General features: G+C 34.7%; 1 protein-coding gene across 5 annotated transcripts in view; it reads right to left on the bottom strand.

Annotated features, from left to right (window-relative positions):
- LOC106478754 (serine/threonine-protein kinase mig-15-like) overlaps positions 1 to 24,291 on the bottom strand; it is a 129,280-nt gene that overhangs the window by 83,619 nt on the left and 21,370 nt on the right. For all 5 annotated transcript variants that reach the window (XM_022382398.1, XM_022382401.1, XM_022382399.1 and 2 more), the window contains exon 3: positions 3,873 to 3,929. In XM_022382398.1, the coding sequence (XP_022238106.1) occupies positions 3,873 to 3,929 (57 nt within the window). The remainder of the gene's footprint in view (positions 1 to 3,872; positions 3,930 to 24,291) is intronic.

The following is a 24,291-nucleotide window of genomic DNA, read 5'->3' as shown; positions in this document are numbered from 1 at the left end:
TTTATAATAAATACATACATAGTAGAATATTGTGGATTACTCTTTGGTGCCTGCTCTTTTATATATATATACACGCGCACGCTCATGAGCAGTTTGAAACATCAAAAGTACGTGGATGTTTATTACACAAGTATATCTGGTGACTCTTTGTGCAGTTTTCGGTTAATTTCTCCAATATTAGTGATTCTATGCTTCTTTTTTTTTTCATGAATGACTTTGTCCACAAGTCCTACCTTTTAACCTATATGAATATAATTCTGCATTTATCTATAAATCCATTATCGGTTCTTTTATTTTTGGAAGTAATTACTCACAGGTTTCAAACAACAACCAAACTGTAAATCTTCTGCTGATGTTTTGGTTTTCTATGCACATCTATGGTATTCACAAACACACACAAATGTTCCAGACAACCATACTAAGTCTTTTTAAAGTTCATCGCACAATGGGAAACACGTGCAGACTTTCCCCATCCCCCCCTTCTCTATCGAGAGCTCCGGTCTCATGCCGCATTTAGAATACCAAGTGGTACTAAACACTTAACGTTTCCATAGTGACGCTTAGCCCCCCACGTGGTCCACGAAACAACCATAGAATGTAAGCAAGGTTATGATGGTGGAACATCTGGCTAGTTACACAGAGAGGATTGTTTGCCGCTTCCGTTAGCTAAATTGGTGCCCCATAAAAATCGATCACCCAACCCTCACAAATCCATTCCATCAGTTACATACCAAATGTAATATGAAGTTTGTACCTTAGTTTCTTAACGTTCCGAATCTTTTTATTTCTAATTGTCGCATTCGGGGACAGGGAGGTATATTATCTTCTGATCAAAGCAAGCTTCCTACACAGATCAGAACGTATTAAAAGTAAAACAATATAGTAAATATATCAAGGAAACGAGTTATTACTTTCCGATTAGAGCAAGCTATGTACGCGAAGCTAAAAATTAACTTAGCAAAAAATATAGCTAACTAAATATGCCTTTCTTTAAACCACACATGTAATTCACATTTTGTGTGGGAATTATCTATGATCTCTGTGTGTATGTGTGTGTGTGTTTGTAAATTATAATACAAGTTGGAATTTCTTTATAAGCAAAGCCATATTTGTTAGTTAATGATGCTTTTTTTCCAATGCAAAGTTATAATAATACATACCAGAAAGAACAAGTGTCCAAATAACTGTGTTATAAAATTCGTTGCAAAGATCGATACAAATCATATTACACCTGCACTTTTTTTAGCCATATTTTATGTTCGAAAATTTGTGACACAGGCGCAGTGTGCACGTGGAACCACGAGTTCAGCATTAAAACATATTACTATAAGATATTATCTTGATTGCATTTTTGTCACGATAGCAACATTTCAACGGTTAAGTAGCGAGATGTAAAAGCAAAACGTGATCGCGTGCACGTTTTACAAAACTAAATCGAAATACATGATCAATATTCGACCACACATAAACTGTATATAATCTTTAAAAATAACAAAGGCGTGAATATGAAAAATAAAAACGCAGGTTTATAACTTTCGTAAGCTATTCTATTTAAAAAGGGGGGGAGAGCAGTGAACTTCAAATGAACCTCATTCTAAACTATCACATCCACTCGCTGATTAAATAGTAAAAGTGCCACAATAAGTTATTTGATCTTGTACACTTTTCTATGTTAAACTTATATTCAAGTTTTTCTTCATTACCCATTCAAGCCGTCTCCAGCCATTATTAGTCTCAAAGTGGGTTCCTCGTTATCGTACTTGAAGTTGTTGGTTCTTTTTGACTGCGTCTGCTTGAACCATATATGCGAAGACCTCATCTCACACGTACTCCAGACAAATAAAGTCTATACAATTTCATTTCCAGTACACGCTATTTATGTTACGAAACTGTAAGGTTTAAGGATAAAATGCATGAACGATTAAACGTGAAAATGATAGCTTTATATATGCGTTCAAAAGGGCGGAAACACGTCGAAATACTATTCAGTCTTCAAACCCCAGGAAACTGCAGCAACAGTACAAAACTACGAATAATGTTCATTGATTTTTTTTTTCTAAAAATCATCACATAGATTTACCAGGGATAAAAATTAGAGTGGCAACACAGAAATGGATGAACAGGTATAAAAGAAACTGGAGTTAACAAAACTATTTATTTCCATTTATCAAAGAGTTTGCGTTTAAAAAATAAAAACTCCGCTTATAAATAACCGATTTAAACGTGGTGAGAAACGACTGGACACTCGACTAGGTTTAAGACACATGCTCACACACCAAAAGAAAAAATACTAGACTATTCACAAACGCAAATTTTGATCTTAAAGCTGACTAAACCACAGACTGAAAATTGCAATTTATTTTCTCTCTCTCCTAATAGGAATTTAGGTCTTTGTGACCTAGGAGGGTCAGGTACTCTGAGACCTCTTCCTCCTTTATTTTCTATTTTCATTGTTTGTTTGTATTTGAATTTCGCGCAAAGCTACACGAGGGCTATCTACGCTAGCCGTCCCTAATTTAGCAATTTACTCTTGGGATACTCTCTTACCAACGAATAGTCGGATTGACCGTCATATTATAACGCCCCCACGGCTGAAAGAGCGAGCATGTTTGGTGGGACGGGGATTCGAACCCGCGACCCTCAGATTGCGAGTCGAGCGCCCTAACCACCTGGCCATGTTCTATTTTGAATTTTACAATGCGATATCCAAAAATAAAAGTATGTGTTATGGCTACACAAATATTATTCTGTCTAAAAACAGAATGCGATAGTTCCATGAACATTGCCACATTTATTTTTAACTTATCACGAGAGAAAAATTATAAATAAATAAAAATATAGAAAGGTTTAACATTTTTAATGAAAAAAACGAGTTACCGACTTTTTTTTTTTTTACATCTGCCAAATAATAAACTTGTATCGAAATGAACCTCATCGTTCCTGGAACCATATCATTCACGAACTGACCTTGTAATTCAATTGGATATTCACTTTTTCATTACTGAACTTATTGAAACTCTTATAATATCAGCGTAAGTCAGTAACACCAACGCTTTTGGTATAACGAGTATTATTATAAGACTACAGACCTTAATTTAAAGCGTTAATAGTTATTTAATATTTAAAAAAAAAAGTCTAACGTAGAAAATTTGTTTAAATATTTTGAACTCTGAAGCCACAATTTTAAGGCGATGTTTCATAGATAACCGAAAAACAAACGTCCAGAATATTCTATTTGTTTCCTTCATAGACAACTCTCCCAAATCCTTGATACCGTCTGCCATCCCCGTTCTATTTTAAAGGCATTACATGATCTAAGCTCAGTTTGCTGATTACAGACGCCAGTGAAATCTTCGGAAGAAATGGGTCAAAATTTTAAGCATGCTTATATTAGAAACATATTATATAGACTTGAAAATTCAATAAAGTTGGCTTCGAAGAATTTTCTGTAAATAACTTTCAAAAACACTAAGAAGCATTAAAGTAAAACATGCATACTCATCAAGCAACTTCTTTACAGACAGGTTCAATACAGAGAAATATGTTACTCAACTATCACTCTGCGTACGAAAGAATTTGTGCGAATAAACTTCGGAATTCTTTATGTTCTTCCCGTCACGTTTAAAAGTACAGAATTTTATTTCATAAAACATTCTCTCACATTTTCTATGGCATTTCACTACCAAAGTTTACAATAATACTATGAAGATTTAATTCACACAGGTCAGTGAACCGGAGCGGTAATATATGCATGATATATGAACTATTTTATTTCTATAAAGTCATAATTTAAATTCATAGCTGATGGTAGCACGTACATACAAACAATTTGATGTGAACATTATACACGTAGATATTATTATCAATCTTACCTCGTTAACATCCATGATTTTAATAGCAGCCAATTGTCCGGTCTTAGTATGGCGACCCTAAAAACATGAAAAGAATAATTATTAATTTAGAGCAATTATCAATATAATAATGAAATCAAAAGAACTAAAAGAAACGATTAGAGACAATCTTCCAATAAACAGATATGCATGTTATCCAGCTGAGAATGGAGATAAATCAAAATTACCACAAATTACAATGTCTGTTTCGAATTTCACGCAAAAGCTACTCGAATGCTATCTCCGCTAGCCCGCCCTAATTTAATAGTAATAAAATAGAGGAAAGGCAGCTAGCCAACACCACCCACCGCCAACTTTTGGGATACTTTTTTACCAACGAATAGTGGTTTTAATTAACCATCACATTATAACGTCCCCACGGTTGAAAGGGCGAGCATGTTCAGTGACGGGGTATTACAAATTTAAGGATCACATTTTAATATTATTTAATGAAAGTCATCCACAGAATAATATACACGTTTAAAAATATATTTCTGTTATGGTCTAATATTGAAATGAGAAGTTTTCTGAACGAACTTACGTTTTATCTAAAACATAAAGCCTGGAATCCACAAATAAAAAATCAAATTTTAAAACTATATTCCACTGATATCTCAAGAATACTCCCACTGTCCCTTCCCTGGTGCAGTTAACTACATTCAGAATGAATGTATGAAACAAAAACAGATAATTTACATTACAAACAGCGTACCAAGTCACTTCATAAGTAAACTTACATAACTTGCAAGTCTGTATGTAGTATTAGCAAGGATTCTGCACTGGCACTACTTTCACGTTTGTTTTTTAACAATAGCGTTAAATGCGTTAACAATCAACGCTCAGATACGTCATAGATTCTCTTTTCAATTTCCCCTCTCGTGAGTCGTGAGAAGACAGTTATTATAATGACAAATGTCTGAGAATATAGTTACCTGTTGTGCAAACACCCGAGAAGGTAGTTATTGTAACGACAAATACAGCGGACCAACTGTTTAATGATTGTATACACGTGTTAAAGAATTCGACGACATGTCATAACATTATTCACATACCTAAATTAATTTAGGCTACTGTACGGTGAAGTATAACGTACCCAAAACCTCATCGATATTATGTACCTACTATACGTGATAACTATTTTGAGTAATGTTATTATACAAATTCGTTAGCGTGTTGGACGTAAACAGTCTGACACGAGGTACCCGTTTAGCATACAGTGTTTAAAACACAAGGTAAGCAAAAAACTCGAGTCAAGATACATTTGCCTACTGAAATGCAATGCACATGAATACGTGTACGTAGTGGATATTTTTAGGGCTCTTGAGTTCAGTTCACACATAAGCAGCAGATGTTGATAAAGAAAAGCTTGCATAAACACACTACCAGACTTTCAGAAACTGCTAACTTATCCGAAAATGCCAAAACTTCGGTCAGATTTCTTGTCAATACCGAAAATCATCGAAGGAGCGCTCATATCTAAACGTTCTCGCACGATGAATAGAAAACAAAACTCATAATATATATATATATAGCTAGCTTTCAAAAGTTGATATGTTTTTAAACACAATTATCTTACGTATCACGCAAAAAAGTTTGATGTGTCGAAAGTGGCATAAATTAAACGGCAATAATTCGTAATAACAAGTCGGCAACTTTATTCCTTTCACAAAATAAAAGTCATATACGAACAGACTAGCAAACTAACTTAAGTAAATGGTAGCAGATGAAAAGAATTCGATCAATATGTTTACATTTTGTATTACATTTCGTTAACGTTATTTGTTTATTTGTATAGCGAGAACGATGACCTGCACTACACGTTCAACAGATTCATAACAGCGTCGTTCAAATGTTATTTTTTCAAGTGTCGGTGAATTTGGTACGGTTCACGTACTACTACTAAGATTGAAAATCGTCAAATAAACAGTACAGTGTGAACGCACTCTACATAGTTTGCTATAAAACAATTAAACGAATTCACATAAGAACAATACCAAGTTAACGTAAACCATTATTTTTAAATCTTTGACTGAATAACTGCTGCTGAACTGAGGTTCACTGTGATGAACAATGAACATACTATTGTCATATATTGTTTGTTTTACGATCCGTGTTTTTTCTAATGTGAAAAAGGTTTATTACACAGACTATCTAACAACGTATCATCACCAACATTATCTTTTTACGACAGTTGCAATCTTCCACTCAGGGCGCTGAAATAAGATCTAAAGGTTACCAATACAAAAAGGAGGCGTTTTCACACGTCATAGTGATGTCATCGTGTATATATACACTGGAAAACCAGCCAATGAAGTTTCTTGTGGTAAAAGTAACAGAACTTTGACACTCTGAAAAATGGAATGCTTATAGCGGGGTTGAAAAACAGCCGCGGTATTGTGAAGTGATCAAATTATTTCAACACAGCCTTCGAGATGTGTGCAATCCTTTTGATTTACCCATCTACCTTAATTATGGTGTTCTTTATGCAGTCATGTGGGTGCAGTCAGACAATTAACATTATATAGAAAATACGCATGAATTACACTTAACTAGTGCTGCAAAGTGTAAAATACTCCTAAATATCATAAGTAAAATATATTCACACATAATTAACCAGAGATTTACGAACACACCTCGAAACTAAGACATAAAAAGTGCAATCAAAACAATGCCTATCAAGAATGACGAAATTTATTTTGTTTTTCCATTCAGAGGTACAAACACAAGCACTTCCTGAAAGGGAAATTGAATTTGTTCTTGAAACGGGGAAATTCATTGACAAAAAAAAAAGACAAAATGAATCATTATTTAGTTTAATTTAGACAAAAAAAGAGAACCTATCACAGTTGTTTTAATTAATAATGTAACGTGTCTTTTAATGGGAACATGGATTTTTGGCGAGAAATAGTGTCTAACAAACATACATTTATAGTTTCCAATGTCATTCATATATATACGTACATTGTACCTATGTGTTAAAAGTATCATGTCCAGGTATATCAAAAATAGATACGGGTTCTCATGATAGGAAACTATTACTGTGGAACACTGTACAGTGTGTCATGTATGGATATGTGTTCAATCTTTTTCATTCTATGTTAACTTATAATATGCCAACTATTATATTCTATCACTGTACTTTAATGTATATACTCTTGCTATTCCACGTGCATACACTGTGACCTAATGACAATCGTCAAATGCATTCTTTGCAACTCGAGAAGTAAAAATTAAACCACGTGCTTTGCTTGATTACCCGGGCGAAGCTATTCATGGAGTCATCTGTGTGTGTATGTCCTTGGTCCTGATTAAGTATCAGAACAAGCAGTGGCACACTGTATTACATATTTATTAATAAAAAACATTCGGTTGCATAAAAGCCAAGCAATCATACGAGTTAAAACCTAGACCTCTTTCCTTCAGCTGTTCTGGCAAAGCTCCAGTCTCCAGATCCTTTTGTGAGAACAGAAAACATGAAAATATGTTATATTTTACAAATCTTGTGCGGTTTCTCTAAAACTTGTATCCTCTGCACAGTGACATCAGCTATGCAAAACTTTACAAAAAAATTTTCCCAAATATACATATTTCATATACCAAAAAGATTTCAAAGACTTTATTGAATCTGTTGTTTGAACACCAAGATCGCTTTTTTAAAACAAAACAAAACTGATAACGTAGATACCTCAGGTTCCTGAGTAGGCTAGCATTGTAACTTTCATGTAGTATAACACTATTTCATGGTTTACGAAAGTAAAAAAACTGTACATGGAACGAGTATTTCAAATTACATTAACATTTATCCACTTTATATTTTATGTGTGAATATATAAAGTTCCTAGCAACTAGCCTTACATTTAAATACCTTTCTAAGCCATTATTTCTAAAGCTTCATTTTATCGGACTCATCCTGAAACTTAAGAGTAAACTGAATGTCAATATGTACTATAGTAAACACGTTGATACTGCTTTGTTTTTATGGATTACCCCTACTATTCCATTTGCCTTTTCGGACAACACATTGAATATTATACTAGAATCTTTCCATGTGACTTTTAGGAAGAGGGGGAGAGAAGACAAAAAGATAGACAAAGAGGGTGTTGTCCATAAAATCAGTGAAAAAATACCAATATGCTTTTGAATTTTTTTTTTTAATTACCATAAAATATATTTGTTAGCTATTTATTTATTTTTAGGCGGTTTATTGCTTTTGAGTAAGAATACTGTTGAATCCTTAAGGACTATAGAATTTTATGAAAACACGAGCACCCGAACTGTGAAAGCTTCAATCCATGTGTAACGTGAACATTTCAACAATGATACACGTGCACACCCAATCTGGATTTAACATTACCTTTTGTTAACTATTCTTAATTCGTTAACTGCTAACTGTGCAAACTCTCTAACACTTTATCTCGTCTCTAACAAACGCTGGCGTGGGATCATGAAAATACAGCTGCTCACTATTGACAACCGAGAAGATATTGCTCCTTGTTTACTACTTCTTCACTTATGCATTTTTCTTCGAAAACCTTATAAAAGTAGCCTAATTAGTTCTAGCTGTTTTTATTAGGTCAAGCTTTAAAAAATTGATTATCACCAAAATGAGTTAAAACAGAGGGAAGGCTTGACAAGAAACGATACAGGTAGAGCGTACTTTGGTATAATTTAGGTTAGGTTTATACTATTTTTTATTTTATTTTTACCCGCACTTTCATCTGAATAAATTTTTAGATATTCCTCATATCCAGGAAAAAAAATACAAAAAAAACAACACTTCCACGCAAATCATATATAGTTAAAAAAACACCTAATCATCTTATGATGAAAGCAAAATCAAGTACTTTATTCACGTAACTTTAACTTATGGGGGCCACTACTGATAAAGACCTGACATCCCGCTAATTTCAGAAAGCTATCAACTTCAGTGACTTCACCCTCCACCGTAACAGGTTTTTAAAAATGGAGCCTAAAAGTAACTGGACCCTGCTGGACAAAATGTATGCACAGTTACTCTGCAGATATGACATTTAGAGTTCATGCGTAGAGTAGGGAAAAAACTAGTACAGTTTGTATATATATAACGTACATATAAATATATAAGGATACGAATATAGCTTATGCAAAACGATAAGAACGAGCTTTCAACTAATTCTGCACAATGACTTGGTAAACTGACGACGTCCTAACCTGTCTACATCACAGCTAGACACCTAACGCCCCCTACATAGCCACGTGTTTACGATATTTGACTAGACACACAATTATTATCACTTCCACAAATGGCTACTCTTAGTTTGTTTTGTTTTTAAGCACAAAGCTGCAAATGGGCTATTTGTACTGTGCCCACCGCGGATATCGAAACCCTATTTGTTCGATCTTTTTGCATTATAACTTCTCATACTTACCGCTAAGCCATCGCGGAGTGGCTACACCAACGAGTTATAATCTATTGAAAATAAATTGATATTTAAGTTACAACTATTTCTGACGAACCTGTCTATACATTAAGATATCCACAACGTTTCTGAGGAAGGAAAAACAATGGAAAAAATTGTTTATTATTTCGACATCCTAGAAAGAGATATAGATGTTTTTTCAATACAGTACTTATCTAACACGAAAATAAATGGAATCCTTTGCGTTGCCACCAATGCCAGCTATATCATTGAATAATGTAACGTGAAGCATAATTTTGAGAATAATAAAAAACAAATATAAAAAAATGGGTTGACTGTGGGTGTTTTAGAAATGTATTCCAATGATGCAATTAAAAACACTATTAAGTATGAGGAGTAATCAGAACGTAGAAAAAAAGAAATTTATTCCACACGTGAGTAAATTATGGCTAACAAATGAATATGCTGACATATGTCGGCTGTTAGAATATGTTCTCCTGCAACATATTTTTTACCTGGCTCGATATCGCATAATATTGCAATTGACGAGTTCAGACAGAGTTAGTCATCCTGTATAACGTTGAACTAAAACCCCGCCATTTCCAGTTATTTGGTTCTCTCCAAGTCTGCGTGAATAATACTTCCACGCAAATCATATATATTTATAACACCATAACTGCAACTTAACTTAACGAAACGATTCTGATTATCCACATCCTCAACACCATTGAATCATGGTTGTTGGTTAGCTTATAAGATATAAAATCCTATATCTCTTTGAACACCAGTCTTAGTGACATGCCGCTATCACATAACACAGGCATTAAAGAGTATTTATTCCTAGCTACATTTTACTATAAATATTTGTGCACTTCGGTAATCAAATACGATAAAAATATCTTAAAAACTGTAACATACGTTCAACCAATGTACACACCACTCACAAAGCTGTGACTGAAAAACTTAATAACCTCTCGTCACAAATCTGCCCCTGATTTCAACGCTGTGTGACACACTCAAAGTATCTCCTGAACCTTCGACCCCAATCTTCCTTGTTTCATTAATGGCTATTCAAGTCCCTTTTCCAATCATATTTATGTACGTGAATGTTGAAGCAGTAAACCTAATCTGTACAATTTTAGGTGTCTATTTCTTGTCCTGTTAAGACCAAACAGACCATGTCATATACTATACAGTAGATGAAATATAAACACACACAAACTGTAATCTTTTTACGTTGATAATACATAAGAAAAACAACAATCACAGTGTAAAAATGAGCATTTTAGTAACTACGTTACAATAATTGTTACTAGGATTTCTGCATATACCTTTACATACATTGCAGTATTTAAGAATACTATTAGATAACCAATTTCGAGATTTATTTTCTTTCTTAACTACAGAAATTGAGTACTTTATATCAAAATATATTCCCAGCCTCACCACATACAGTCATATTCTATCTGACGACCGTGCATCTTGACAACGGCCCTGTAAGGTAGTTTCCACTTCAAAAAGTTCTGTCGTAAGATAGTCAGGTCCAAAGCATACCACTCTTTCCTGTGCTTTCTCAATTCATATAGTGTACGAGGAGGTCGGTTTCCCAGCATCCGTTTCAACAGTTCGATCGCAGAAAAATTCATAAGAGCTGCGTTTGGTGACTTCGACAGTATGTCTTTACATGGAATACCATGAATACCCGTTTCATTCTCAACCTCCTTGAAGTATGCAACGGATAAATGGTAGGTATAACTAGAATTCTTATTTTGGTAAACCCGTACCCTCTAGCCTCGTTTCAAGTCAGAGATCCTTCTTAATAATGTTGCGTATGTTGCCTGGGGCATTCACGTTGTAAGACCTTTTACCACTGACTTTTGTGTTCTTGTTCCCCAACTTGTTACAATACGTCATACTATGCTTACTACTATGCAGGATTCTTTCTGGATAGTTTTATGACCCAAGTTGATTCTTTCTTTTCAAATGTCATTAAGTACAATAGATATTTCAGTCTTGGAGATTCTAAATATCTAATCTAAACATATCTTTAAGATCTGGGTGTACGAATTGTTTGCGTCGGAAAAAGCCGTTACATACCCTTCTCAAAAAACGATCAGTTTTTCGTAGCATCACACTACTTACGAAATACTAAATAATATCAGTATGTATTTCCCGAGACTTTATATCCGTTGTAGTTGTCTTGTGAATTGTTGATTTGCAATACAACCTTCTTTAATTTCTTTATATATATATATATATATATATAATGGTGAAGCAGGGTAACATAAGCCGTGGAAAAAATAAAAACTTGTAGGCACAACACGTACACGATTAGCAACTAAACAGAGCAAACGGATACAAGACAGTTTTCTATAATTGTACTCCACAATACCAAGGCGCATTCCATGCCTGCTGTATGAAAATAGCTCTCATGGTGGATCAGAGTTTCGTTTGAATAAAGTTTCATCTCGATGAATCTCAACAGTTAAACATGTATGACCTAAGGGTAGGATGATGCACGAGGAAGTAAATATTTATTAATATAGTATGCATAATATGTACTATGTAACGAACACTTACAATAATGTATTGTTGTGTCAAACTATTTTCTCTTGTAACAAACATATATATATATATATTCAAAACACACTGGTTTATCGATGGTAATAGCAATCCCACTGCATTAAAAACAAAACTAGTACAACTAGAATTTCTTTCTCGTGTCGTGTCACCGTGTAATACTGATATTATATCTTTGCTATCACTCAACTTCACAATTGATGTATGTTTCTTTCAATCATTCAGAAAAAAAAAAGCTTATCATTAAAATAAAGCACATGCACATAGAAATTTTATACAAACTTATTTCCTCTACGGAATATGTTAGGGCGTCAAACTACTCATAAAGTAGCCTGTGCATAATGTGGCGTCCTGTAACAGGTGAGAGTACCTGAACACAAAGGTCGTATTTACTTGCATGTTCTGATTGTTGATATGTACCTTGTTCAAACTTGTGCCAATCTGTGTTATATATCATTCACACACACACATACGGGCATTTACTGTAGATGTTACATAGGAATTAAGTACTTGCATCAATTTTAATCAAACTAATACACTTGGATAAGTGTGGATCTGAACTGTTCTCGGTTTCCGAATCGCTACGTGGGTCATATTCTATTGGTATAAATGGAAGGAAAGTCGATGTATTCTCACGTAAAGATAACCTTGTTTTTGTATAAGAATCTAATTTTTAAACCAAAAGGCAATAAAAATAGATAATCTTCAAACGAAAAAAATCCACACAGTCCACCAAAGTGACTAGATTTCAGATGTTATTTTTTTATAATATTAACACTTTTGAAACAGACATTGTACTATATCGATATTCGGGGATTATAAAAACATCAACCTGATTTTCTCAACATGTAAGTTACGTTTATTTGTGCTCATAAATTTCCATGGAAAATTAAATTTGTGTATTTTCCTAAAGCATGATTAGTCTCACGCATACAATAATTTGTTTTTCTTAATCCCATTAAATCAACTTACTAGAAGGTGGTTCGTATTACAAAACATATGTTGATTTTTAATATTCTTTTACATTTTTTTATGAAAATTAAGGTGATTCAGAGACAATAACCATCTATGTAAGATTTAGTCACAATTGTCAACGAATAATTTTTCTAAAGATGTTATCTACTAATCGTTTCTCTGCTATTATATTCCTACGTGTTAATGTTAAAAGCGTACAATCTCTAGTCCTGTGGTTTTAGTGTATCCACGATGATGTCAAGCAGCTGGTGGATCAGTGTTTACAAACTAGTCACGTGCACGACAACATAACCCACACTTACAAACACCCTGGCCTTCGCAGCTGAGCTGTTTAAATCCATTGTTGTATCAGGGTTTGCATGATTAGTCAACCATAAACCTCACTTACTTAAAATTCCGTGTTGAACATTCTTTCACACGATGATTTTCACTCGAATTCGACTATTTAAGCAATAAATAAGTAATAATCTCCGTTACGCTAAGTAGTTATTGTTGTGTACATATACAGGTTACACTAACTGTTCGTTGTAGCTAGTTAATTACACAACACCTTTTCATATTACTTATTTAACTAATAAACGTTCACTCTGCACTATACCTGTAGAAATCAATATTGTAAATTTCCGGTTTAAAAAATATTAGTATACAATTTTACTTGCTATGTTGATATAGTATTCTCAACTATACTGATTACCTTCTGATAATAATAAGTAATGCTCTAACTCTATGGAGATTTGTCAGAATAAATATTGTTGGGTTAATTTGAGTTTTTGACTTGGCTAAGTAGAAAAAGAGAGAAACTGGACACAAGCTTTCTATGATACAAAATAATAATAATATCTATGTGTGGAAAAAACAACAAACTACACTCTAGCTGTTGACATTCCTGTACTAATATACGCTTAGAGAAAAACCCGGAGACACGAAACATATGGTCTAGAACAAGAGAACACTACACATATTACAATATGTTTAACACTCGCAGTCATTCTATTATTAAGTCAGGAAGTACAACCTCCAGGTATTCCTAAACTTGTACACAACCGACGCTACCAGAAAACACACACCACAGTACTCTGGTTATTTTCTAGAGACACCTTCCGTGGCAGAGCTTATAAACACCAAAAGGGGACTGGCTTTTGCAATATGTGACTAGTTTAAGAATATGGACACTGTATTCCAAAGCCGGTCATTTCAAAGTTATAATACATGTGAGACATACCTATGCAAATACGAAAAAAATATATCAAAAACTTAGAGAACAAGAAATGTTCAGCTTTCTGAATTAAATGGATAAGAATCACCTTGTGTGTATAACATAATGCACTGACTACCAGCTTCTGTAACAACGCTGAAAGCCTTTGAAGTGCCGTTTAATATACGCATAACTGAGTACGGTACTCGTATTTTCAATCCGATAAACACCTTATACATACATGGCTAAACGACCAGAACAGGAATCCATAAGTTCAGTTGTAGCCACCACAAAGGAAAGGTTACCAGTTAGCGCTACTCATTGCTATAGGGGAGCTTGCCTGGCTTTGAACCTTGTAGCGGGATTGGCTGTCTCTCTTATACCGCATCCACAATTGAAAGTGCAAAGCATTTTCAGCGGTATCACTACACAAATCTTGGACTTTTCGTTCTGCAGTCCATAATGCTATTTGACACGTTTACAGTTTTTACGTTCTTAATCTATTTTAGTGGCCTATTACATCAAATAGCATCGTATTCTGATTTTAACTGGGCACCATATGAATCACCATAATATTATTTCAAATACGTTCTTATGCAGCTATGCACTAAATTATGTAAAAACTGATGAATTAAACTACAATTTTATACATTTTTTTCCCTTTACGTCTAGAATTAATTATGCACCTATTACATGCATCCTCATCGGCTTTTAATTAGTTTATTTTTTCTAAACTACTTTATGCATGAAGTTGCCTGTGGGTCCATGACTGTTGGTTAAATATGTGTCACGTAAATTCTGTAAACAAATACCATCAATATTGCATTTAATCGCATTATAAGTGTGGATCTGAACTGTTCTCGGTTTCTGAATCGCTACGTGGGTCATATTCCATTGCTATAAATGGAAGGAAAGGCGATGAAAATATAAAATTACTCGATATGAATCAATGTGTGTACCCGTGAACAGTCTAAAAACACATCGGCAATTTAAGTTATTTTGTTATTTGTTTTCAGCTACTTACGCAAAGCTACACAAGAGTTATCTGTGCTAGCAGTTTCTAACTTGTAACTATCAGACTAGAGAGAAGACAGCTAATTAGAAGCGCTATCGGCCAACTCTTGTCTGACCGAATAGTGGGATTTCACAGTCACCTTTCAAATGCATCCACGCCCCCAAAGTGAGGAGCGCGTTTTTTTTTTTTTGTTTCGATAAGGGACGAGTCCAAGGTACCCGTTGATCAACAGTACGGTACGCTAACTACTGGTCCCCGTTGATCAACTGTACGATATGCTACCTACTGGTCCAACGTTCAACCCTAAATTGATTGCTAGCCTTCAACTATCCAATCGCATCGTCAACGGAGACACTATTTTTCCTTTTATCGGATTTACACCAGCATACATACTAATGTCGTTAAGAGTTATGCCCACTACTGTACATGGCTGTACCTTCTACCATTTACGTAATATTTTGATCATATGCTACTTGTTCCTTTTTTTATATACTTCTTAATGTTTAGTAATGTCTGTTTGAACACTGTGCTAACGCTCGTCACAAATAACTCAATCGGATTGCTGACTTGTAATTTAGGGTTGAATTTTAAACACAAGTTATTGCTTTTCATGCACATGAGATTTGTGGTTGATTTATTGGTAAACTGTGGCAGAAACTTATATTTAACAACTGTCCTACAATCGTGTAACTTTAAAAAGAACTCCAAATCATGTATTATGCTAAGATATTAAGATTCACAATTTTCACTTTGTGCGTGGACTTCTCTTTACGTATAGCCTCTTTTGTTTTTAAACCATTGGGTCACAAAAGGTCACTTAAAGTCAGGTAAACCTTCTACAATACACTGCGGTGAACAAGATTTTTTTCTGCTCATTAGAACAGCATTTTAGAAGTAGTGAAATTAGACGAACTGATATAACTCTTAAAATTTGTCAGAAATACTGAGAAAATTTCAAAATTTTTTTTGCAGAAAAACGTTTATGAATATACATTGAATAAGAAATCTGTTCTGGGACTACTATCCGTGGATTTTCACTCAACTTTCTTAGTAAGTCATTAAATACGTTATGCACACCTAAGTACTGAGATAGGATAGCATACAAACGAACTCAAAAGTACTTGAAAAACGAAAAAAAGCTCAATTTTCTCTCGTAGGATCATCATTCCACTAAGCAAACTTTTAACACGAAAAATTTATATTCATAAAATAAGTGAAGACCTGCTCCTTTGGCTAATGTAAACAAATTTTACCTTTCTTTCTTTTCATAAATATTTTACGTAGAAACGATGTTTCTGTGGTTGTACACATTTTGGATTGGTTAAGCTAAAGTTAAGTTGTTGCATGTTTCATTAAAAAACAAACTCTGAAATATAGTTTATTGGCTTATAATCAAAATACAACAACTTTACAAAAGTGTGACGCATTTAACCATTTTATTTCCGGTGGTTCTAACCATGTCAGTTGCTGCAGACGGTCTTACTCTCATCCAGAGTCCTGTTCATTAAAAATCACAGTTGGGATGAGGGTAAAAGTTGGAGATAGCCAGAGGTAGCTTTTAAAATGTCTGCAGACAAACGAAATGCTTCTTTCATGTACCTACGGACTCTCTGCGTAGCGGTTGAAGTATTTTCAGCAAATTTAGGTCGAAAACTGTCCGCTGGGTTGAGTTTGGGCTCTGTGAGGTGTTGGAGGTAGCTTCAAAAATGTCTTTAGACAAACAAAATGCCTTTATCATGTGCCTACGGACTTTCTACACAGTGGCGCAAGGATTTTCGTCAATTTAGGTCGACAACTGTCACCTGGGTCGCGTTTGATGCCCCCGAAGTATTGGAGGTAGTCGAAGATAGCTAGTAAAAATGTCTTCAGAGAAACATTTTTCGAGTAAACTACGGACTTTCCGCGTAGCGCCTTGGTAAGACTTTTTAATCAACCTCCAACTAAACCTTTTCTTAGTAAGCCAACGAAACAGCGCATATCTCACTACCAAAATCTTTATACGTGTTAAGTCTGACAATAATATAAATTTTCATCCACGCTTTTTTGTAAAAATTATAACTGTTGTTATTATTTGGCTTGTTATTACACATCTATAATATCCACTGTCCTATCTGTGAAAAATCTATGAATTTAAAGTCCAGGGGACAGTTTACGATCTAAATTGGCTAAAAATACCTTCGACACTACGAAGAGAGTCCGTAGATATACGAAAAAGGCATTTCGTTTCTCTGAAGACATTCTAAAAGCTACCTCCGACTTTTACCAATTGCTTCAAAGTTGTATACTTTTACAAGTTTTGTCTACATATATTTGTACGCGCTGAAATTAAACTAAAATGAGGACCATAATGTATGTAATTAAGAATGTAGCTACGAAAGTCCAGTCGGAAGTATATGATACTTTATTTTTACTTTAAACTTAAATGTAGAGAGTAATAAAATCTACAACCTACAAACAAAGATAGATTACCCACATATATAACAAAGGTAAATAAAACCAGATAATCACAGATTAATGCAATAACAAATGAATCTAGAAATTTTAAACAATCATCGTTGCTTGTTTACTCGTTGCATAATCATAGTTTGGTAAGTTAATTTATGGATCATAGAACAACTTTATAAAAAAACGCTATGAAGACTTTTAATTCATGTATGTACTTACGTCATACTTTCATATAGTATATAAATATGACAATTGTCACGTGCTTTGCACAACGTGTCATTCCCAGAATTATATCGCTATGCAAGCCTATAGCCTGAAACCGGAAGTTTGCATCACACATCCCACCCAGTCTTACACCTCTCACGTAGTACAACAAAGGAATCTGAAGTGTCTGATAACAGCTTCACATTAATATACGTGCAAACATACGTTTATAAACATTAACACCCAAGTAACCTGCTGCACTAACTAATAACACCTAACACTTAAGCAAAATATTAGACACTTGAGTTATTCAAGCACAAAAAAAAAGACTTAAGTATCTATCGGTTTCGAAGATGGGTTGATGACCTATTATTTAAATTTTCCTAGCAGCGAATAGTTATCGTAAATAATGCTAGATGGCATTGTATAGCAAACAAGAAGCTATTATATCTTAAAGATTAGCAATAAATATAGTTCTTTGTTTTTAAAATAGTGATCACATCAACCGCACGACTACAAGTCACGTGACTCGGTTTAAAGTCAGATCCTGTGACGACGTCCTTGAAGAAATAGACACGCACACACACAGTATTCTTAAATATATCTTTTTGTAAAATGACGTGCAACTTACTATGCTGTAGACTGCGTATAACATCTCATAAAATACATATCTGAAAAACATACAGTTTTTCAACGATAAATTGTAACCTTATTACTTGTAAGATGACCATTGAAAATTCACAACTACATTTCATTTTCCTTCGCGAAAATGTTCTTTAACAAAATCAGTTTTCAAGCGGCGACGAAAGATTTATTTTTCACAAACAAACTTACACAACTATCCATGTCATAAATAGAAAAAAAACAAACAATCAATTATGAGAAGCATGTCATGTCTATATAACCGAAACATATAGGTTTATTTTATTATTATAAATGTAAAATGAATAGAGACTAGACGTGCAATTACGTGCCTCTGGTAAGATTTGTCACCTTACTAGAGGCACATAGCCCTGCGAACGCATGTGACGTGACGATAGAGTCGAGATAAATCGAGGAAATACATTTATCTCATCTGTTCTGATGTCATCAATGACTGCAGTCAAAATTTCCGAAACGCCCTTTGCCGCCAGCTATTCTTGCTCTACGCGTATGTTGTATACGAACACTAGCCGAATCACATACAAGAACAGAAGAGAGACGAAGTTATCCACATGTTTCCGGATCCTAAGCAATTATGAAGGTGGAAGATTGAGACTTGTCATAATATTTATTAAGATAATATCGATGATAATGAACTTGCCCACAGTGGCAAGTCTCATGGTTTATAACGCCTAAAACTGGATTTTGATATCCGTGGTGAGAAAAGCATAGGTAGCCCATCGTGTAACTTTGTGCTTAACAACAAATAAATAACGAATTTATGCACAATTTTTTATCCAAGAATTACCGACTCTTTAGACCTTTTTCTAAGCTATTTATGTACCTAATTGCTTGTGGGTCTATGCTGTTGGTTACAGAATCACTAATAACAAAAGTCACATAAACGACCAACAAAAAATACCATCAGTATTGTAACAGAAATTTGGGAGAAGTAAATACTACGTAAAAAAAGTCATCATCGTCCAAGTTCTTGTGGTCGTTACAACAGATACTTTGGACAAAGATGAATTAAATGAAAATTAACATCTTTTGATGACAGTTGTCTATTTCAAATAATTCAGAACTTCCCTTTCTAAAAAAAAAAATTTTTTTGCTGTTGCATGAACATTGTGAAATGTGGGGTATATGGTGTGGTGTTGTATTTTTTATTAGAAAAACAAATATAAAATTTGAAAAGGTACAGTACGTGTTAAACACATGTTCTATATATAAAAATTAGTAAAAGCGTTCAAATTACTATTAATCATAAGGTGTAGTACTTTGCTCAACCAAGTTGTTAAACATATACAAAAAATGTATCATCTGAAAGAAAAACGAAGATAAATTTATACGCTTTGTTGGAAGATTCCACAACTTCTTGCTCTAAGAGAGGAAGAAAAGAAACGCGGGAAGAAGTGAGAATACATGATTAATTTAACATTATTTCAATGAAAGAACAACATAATTTAGTTTCTAGGGGACATTTCTATTACGTTCTAAAAGAAACACAGAGAACAAGCGACCATTTACCCCCCCCCCCAAAAAAAAACAACGAAAAATCACCATGTTAAAAAAACTTCGGCTCATATTAAGCAGAGTTGCCAACTATACTTAAGATAATTTTATATTCCAAGTATTAAGTCAGAGTGCATACAATTTCTTTTGACGTACATAATTAGAGAAAAAAAAAACCCGTTAGCTTTGTAATATTACTCCTAGAACAACATTCTAGATTAAAAATTATAATTAAACTTAAGAATTTAACAACAACTAATGCGATTATTGCGTACGTTTTATTATTCTAACGAAGCTTGAAAACTATGCCACAAGTTCTGCCTTGCGCAATGAACTTGTTTGAAAGAGGCTGAACAAAGATAGTAGCCGCGTCATGGAGTAACTACAAAAACTATACATTACAGATGTGCATATTAAGTGTGATATATAAATACTTCCCGAAGCGCGCATACATGCTACAGTACGTTCGAGTTCTCTTTGACACTCCTGGACCTTACTAAAAAAAAGTAGTGAGACGAATGTTGAGTCGTTAACCCCTTCCTAAACATTAGATATATTTATCAGTTAAGCACGTTTGTCATAAGTAATCAAAACCAAATACCCCAAGTTACCTTGCTCACGTGTTTCAGTTCCTTCTTAGTTTATGAAGACTTGTCAACTGGTGTTTCCTACATTTAAAGTTTCCATACTTGTATTGAAACAGTTCTAACAAACTACCACAAATTATACTCGATACTAAAGATTTTGATTCAAAAATAGCAGCTATATTAACAGTTTCGTATTTACAGGATAGCTTATGTGTCCAGAAATACTATGAAGAAAACTGCTGATACAGAAACACAAACGAACTCCCCTCGATATTCTTGCCTTTTCAGTTGTAAATCTAATCACATAGATATTGGATTAAGCCAAGAACCAGTTATAAATGAATATTGCAAGGTAAAGATGAATCAAGCATATCACGTTCAGAGAAATTCTGATTATAGAAGGAAAAAGACAAGTACGCGCGTTCTAAACCAACTTATCCCTGTTTGAGCATAATAAAATAAAGTACAGTTATCAGAGTTAATGATTTGAACATGTGTTACGGAGTTGTCTGCTTCGGGTGTAATTGTACCAATCAATAGGTGCCGATAATAGGGTTTGTTTTGTTGAATGTCGCGCAAAACTGTTCGAGGACTATCTAGAGGGAAGGTAACTAGCTATTCATCACCGCCCATCCCCAACTTTTGGGTTACTCAACCAACAGTGAGATTAACCGTCACATTATAATGCGCATTCGGCTGATTGTTTGGGTTTGGTTTGTTTAGAATTTCTCACAAAGCTACACGAGGGCTATCTGTCCCTAAATTAGCAGTGAAAGACTAGAGGGAAGGCAGCTATTCAATATCACCCACAGCCAACTATTTTACCAACGAATAGTGGGATTGACCAGAACATTATAACGCCCCCACTGCTGAAAGGACGAGCATGTTTAGTGGGATGTGGATTTGAACCCGCATATCGCGAGTCGAGCGCCTTAACCACCTGGCCATGTCAGATTCCACGCTCCTGAAAGAGCGAACATATTCGATAAAGGGTTTCGATCCCGCGAACTCTCTGCAGGTTGTAAGTCAAGTTCCCTAACAACAAGGCCACGCTTGGCTCTGACAACAGATATATACAAAAAATTATCTTTACTTATTAATTCATAAAGCTAAAAAAATGTCATATTTATGGTATCAGTAAGGAACTGTCATTTATTATATATTACTCATCTGTATACATCCAAGTTCTTGAAATGTTGAATTAGTTTCGAAAATAAGCGGTACAAAGCGACAACTGAGTAAATGTTCCTTAAACTGGATTCAATTACTGCAGTTCAAAACAAGCACGTGTGTACAAAGAAAGCTGTGTACGGATTGACTATAATCATAATAGGGATAATTATAACTAATATTCACTGTGGAGTGTTTAACGAGATTGGATGGAAACTATCTTTCCTACGTACTATTTTAACATAATTCTAATTACTTTGTACTTACTGGGCCATAATGATTTAGATATACTAATAATAAATAACGTAATGGTTATTTGTTCGTTAAGAACAAAGCTGTACAATATGCTAATTGTGCTCTGGCCACCGCATTTGCCTAAACCCGACATTGAACATTATAAGCTCTCACATTTAACGCTGAACCATCAAAGGGCCAAGGATATTTATATAATTATGTTTTCAAAGATGCGAGAGTAGAATATAATTTAATGAGGTGATATACAACTCAATCCTGTAAAGACAAAAATGAAACAGTGCAGGTAAGCCGATTTAAAACAATCACCCAATACAGAAATTCTAATTATCTAATGAAAAAAAAAAATATATATATATATATATATATTATTCAAATGAAACAACTGTTTAGAAATGTGAATATTTCTTGTTCACTAGATTTTGTTGTTTTTCGCAGGTGAACTTCAGGGAACGTACACACAATCAGCTTTGGAAAAAGGGAAGGCTTCTTGAGTTTGCTATCCGATGTCATGGATCATTTCCCTTTTGGTAGTTCTAAACTCTCCCACGAAATGTGACATCGGAGAATTACTTAGACTTGTTTTAATGTATTCTCTAGTAATACTGGTTATATAAATGTTCATGAATACCTGGAGGCTACGCTCTCCCAATTTTTAATTCTGGGATAACCATATGACGCTGGTGACACGTTCATTGTGGAAGAGTTTAGCCTACTGTAATATGTATAAAGTTGTTGGTTCTATCAATTTATGGCAGATTTTTCTTGAGACCTTCATCTTGTACAAAGATCTCAATAACTAGCAAGTAGTGCTGTCATTTATTCTGTGCACACTTAGAATGAGTTGTGTTTATTTCTTGTGTGTGCTAAGTAAATATACATTATTTTTTCTATCATTGCAAAGTTGTGTCCTGTCTCTTTTCTTTTAATACTCATGTCAGAAAACAAGATAAATTCTCCAATTCTTATTCTGCCCAAACTTTGGTTAATGTGTACCTGAAAGACTAAGAATGACACAGAGTATGGTAGTATAGGAGAAACTTAAGTGCCATAACTTCAGAATTTCTTACTGTGTAATATTCTGTTTTGTTTTTTTATGAAGAAGGGGAAGTGCTCAATACATGGGTAGACCACGATTCAAGAGAGTATCAAGGTCTAGGAAACGTCTTCTCCAGAATATCTATTTTTCACTGCTGCTATGGAGGATCAGCCACAAACTCAGGAACCTGAAATTGGAACCTCCAGAGTTGCTAACCAAGTTATACTCGAGTTTTACGTAGTTCACAGAAAGCATGGGCTACTAAGGCTGAAGCAGACTTGAAGGCCGGTAGTCTAAAGACTGCATGTGATCTCTACAGGATACTCTGACTATCATTGATCAGGGCAGCTGAATCCCATCCCTGGTCGTTTTCACCAGTCACCATCCAGAAGAGAATGAAAGAAACATACAGAAGATGAACTTCAACAATTAGAGCTCTCTCACCTGTAGGAAAGACAGGAAGTGTTGGTAGACAATGACAAAGACCTGTGGGATAGACGAGAGCTTCTCCACATGGAGAAGCATGCTTCTAAAACCACTGGAAGTCATGTAGTGGCCTAGGACTGTACACAGCTGAAAGATGAGTTTCCTATGGCACCTTGGCCAAATTGAGCTCTTGGATGAGAATTGGCTTATAGTTGAGTTGCACCAACATTGCACCAAGATAGCCATCATGCCAGGTCCAACGTTCAAAATAGAAGAAGGGATCTTGGACAGTTTGGTCACGTTTGTTGATGATCTGTACCACCTACATGGAAAGGCATATCCCCCAATGGCAACTGTAAATCATGAAGACATCCTTGTTAATAAATTCATACAAGGCCTACCAATAAAATAAATACTCTGTAGGTACAATCACTGTAGCTAACTTTATAGGCTTTTTGCTTACCTGTAACCTCCTAGAAGTTATCACTTCAAAGTTGATCAACACAAATACTGCCTCTGTTTGGGGATAGATGTCTCTAATACTCAGGTGATGTCGATGCCTGCATGATGCAAGCCTCAAATACATCTAAGGGCTACCCAGCATCTTGACACAATCACATGCAAAACAAGTGGGTAGACAAGGCTTCCTTTGATGAATGTTCTTCAGCACTGCTACCATTGCCTTCCCACCAGATGACACACTTTGGGCCAGAATAGGCCCAAGGACAATACTCTGCACGAGTGTATGTGTTGAGAAGAGATTGCCAGTACCTCCAAATGCACAAGTGGGTATTCTATAGTGTACTACAGACTTGGTCTAATACATTATTTCCATCTGTTGCAGTCTAGAAAGTTGGATGCGCTAGAGTAGTTATCTGTTTGATGGTATAGTCCATTGGAAATTTGTAACAACAAATATTCAGCTCCTGCTGGAATGGTCACTGGCATGGTGAGTGA

This window comes from Limulus polyphemus, unplaced genomic scaffold (assembly GCF_000517525.1).
Source record: "Limulus polyphemus unplaced genomic scaffold, Limulus_polyphemus-2.1.2 Scaffold246, whole genome shotgun sequence".
NCBI classification, from domain to species: Eukaryota; Metazoa; Arthropoda; class Merostomata; order Xiphosura; family Limulidae; genus Limulus; species Limulus polyphemus.
The sequence above is the reverse complement of the archived record's forward strand: the minus strand, read 5'-3'. Positions and strand labels throughout refer to the sequence as shown.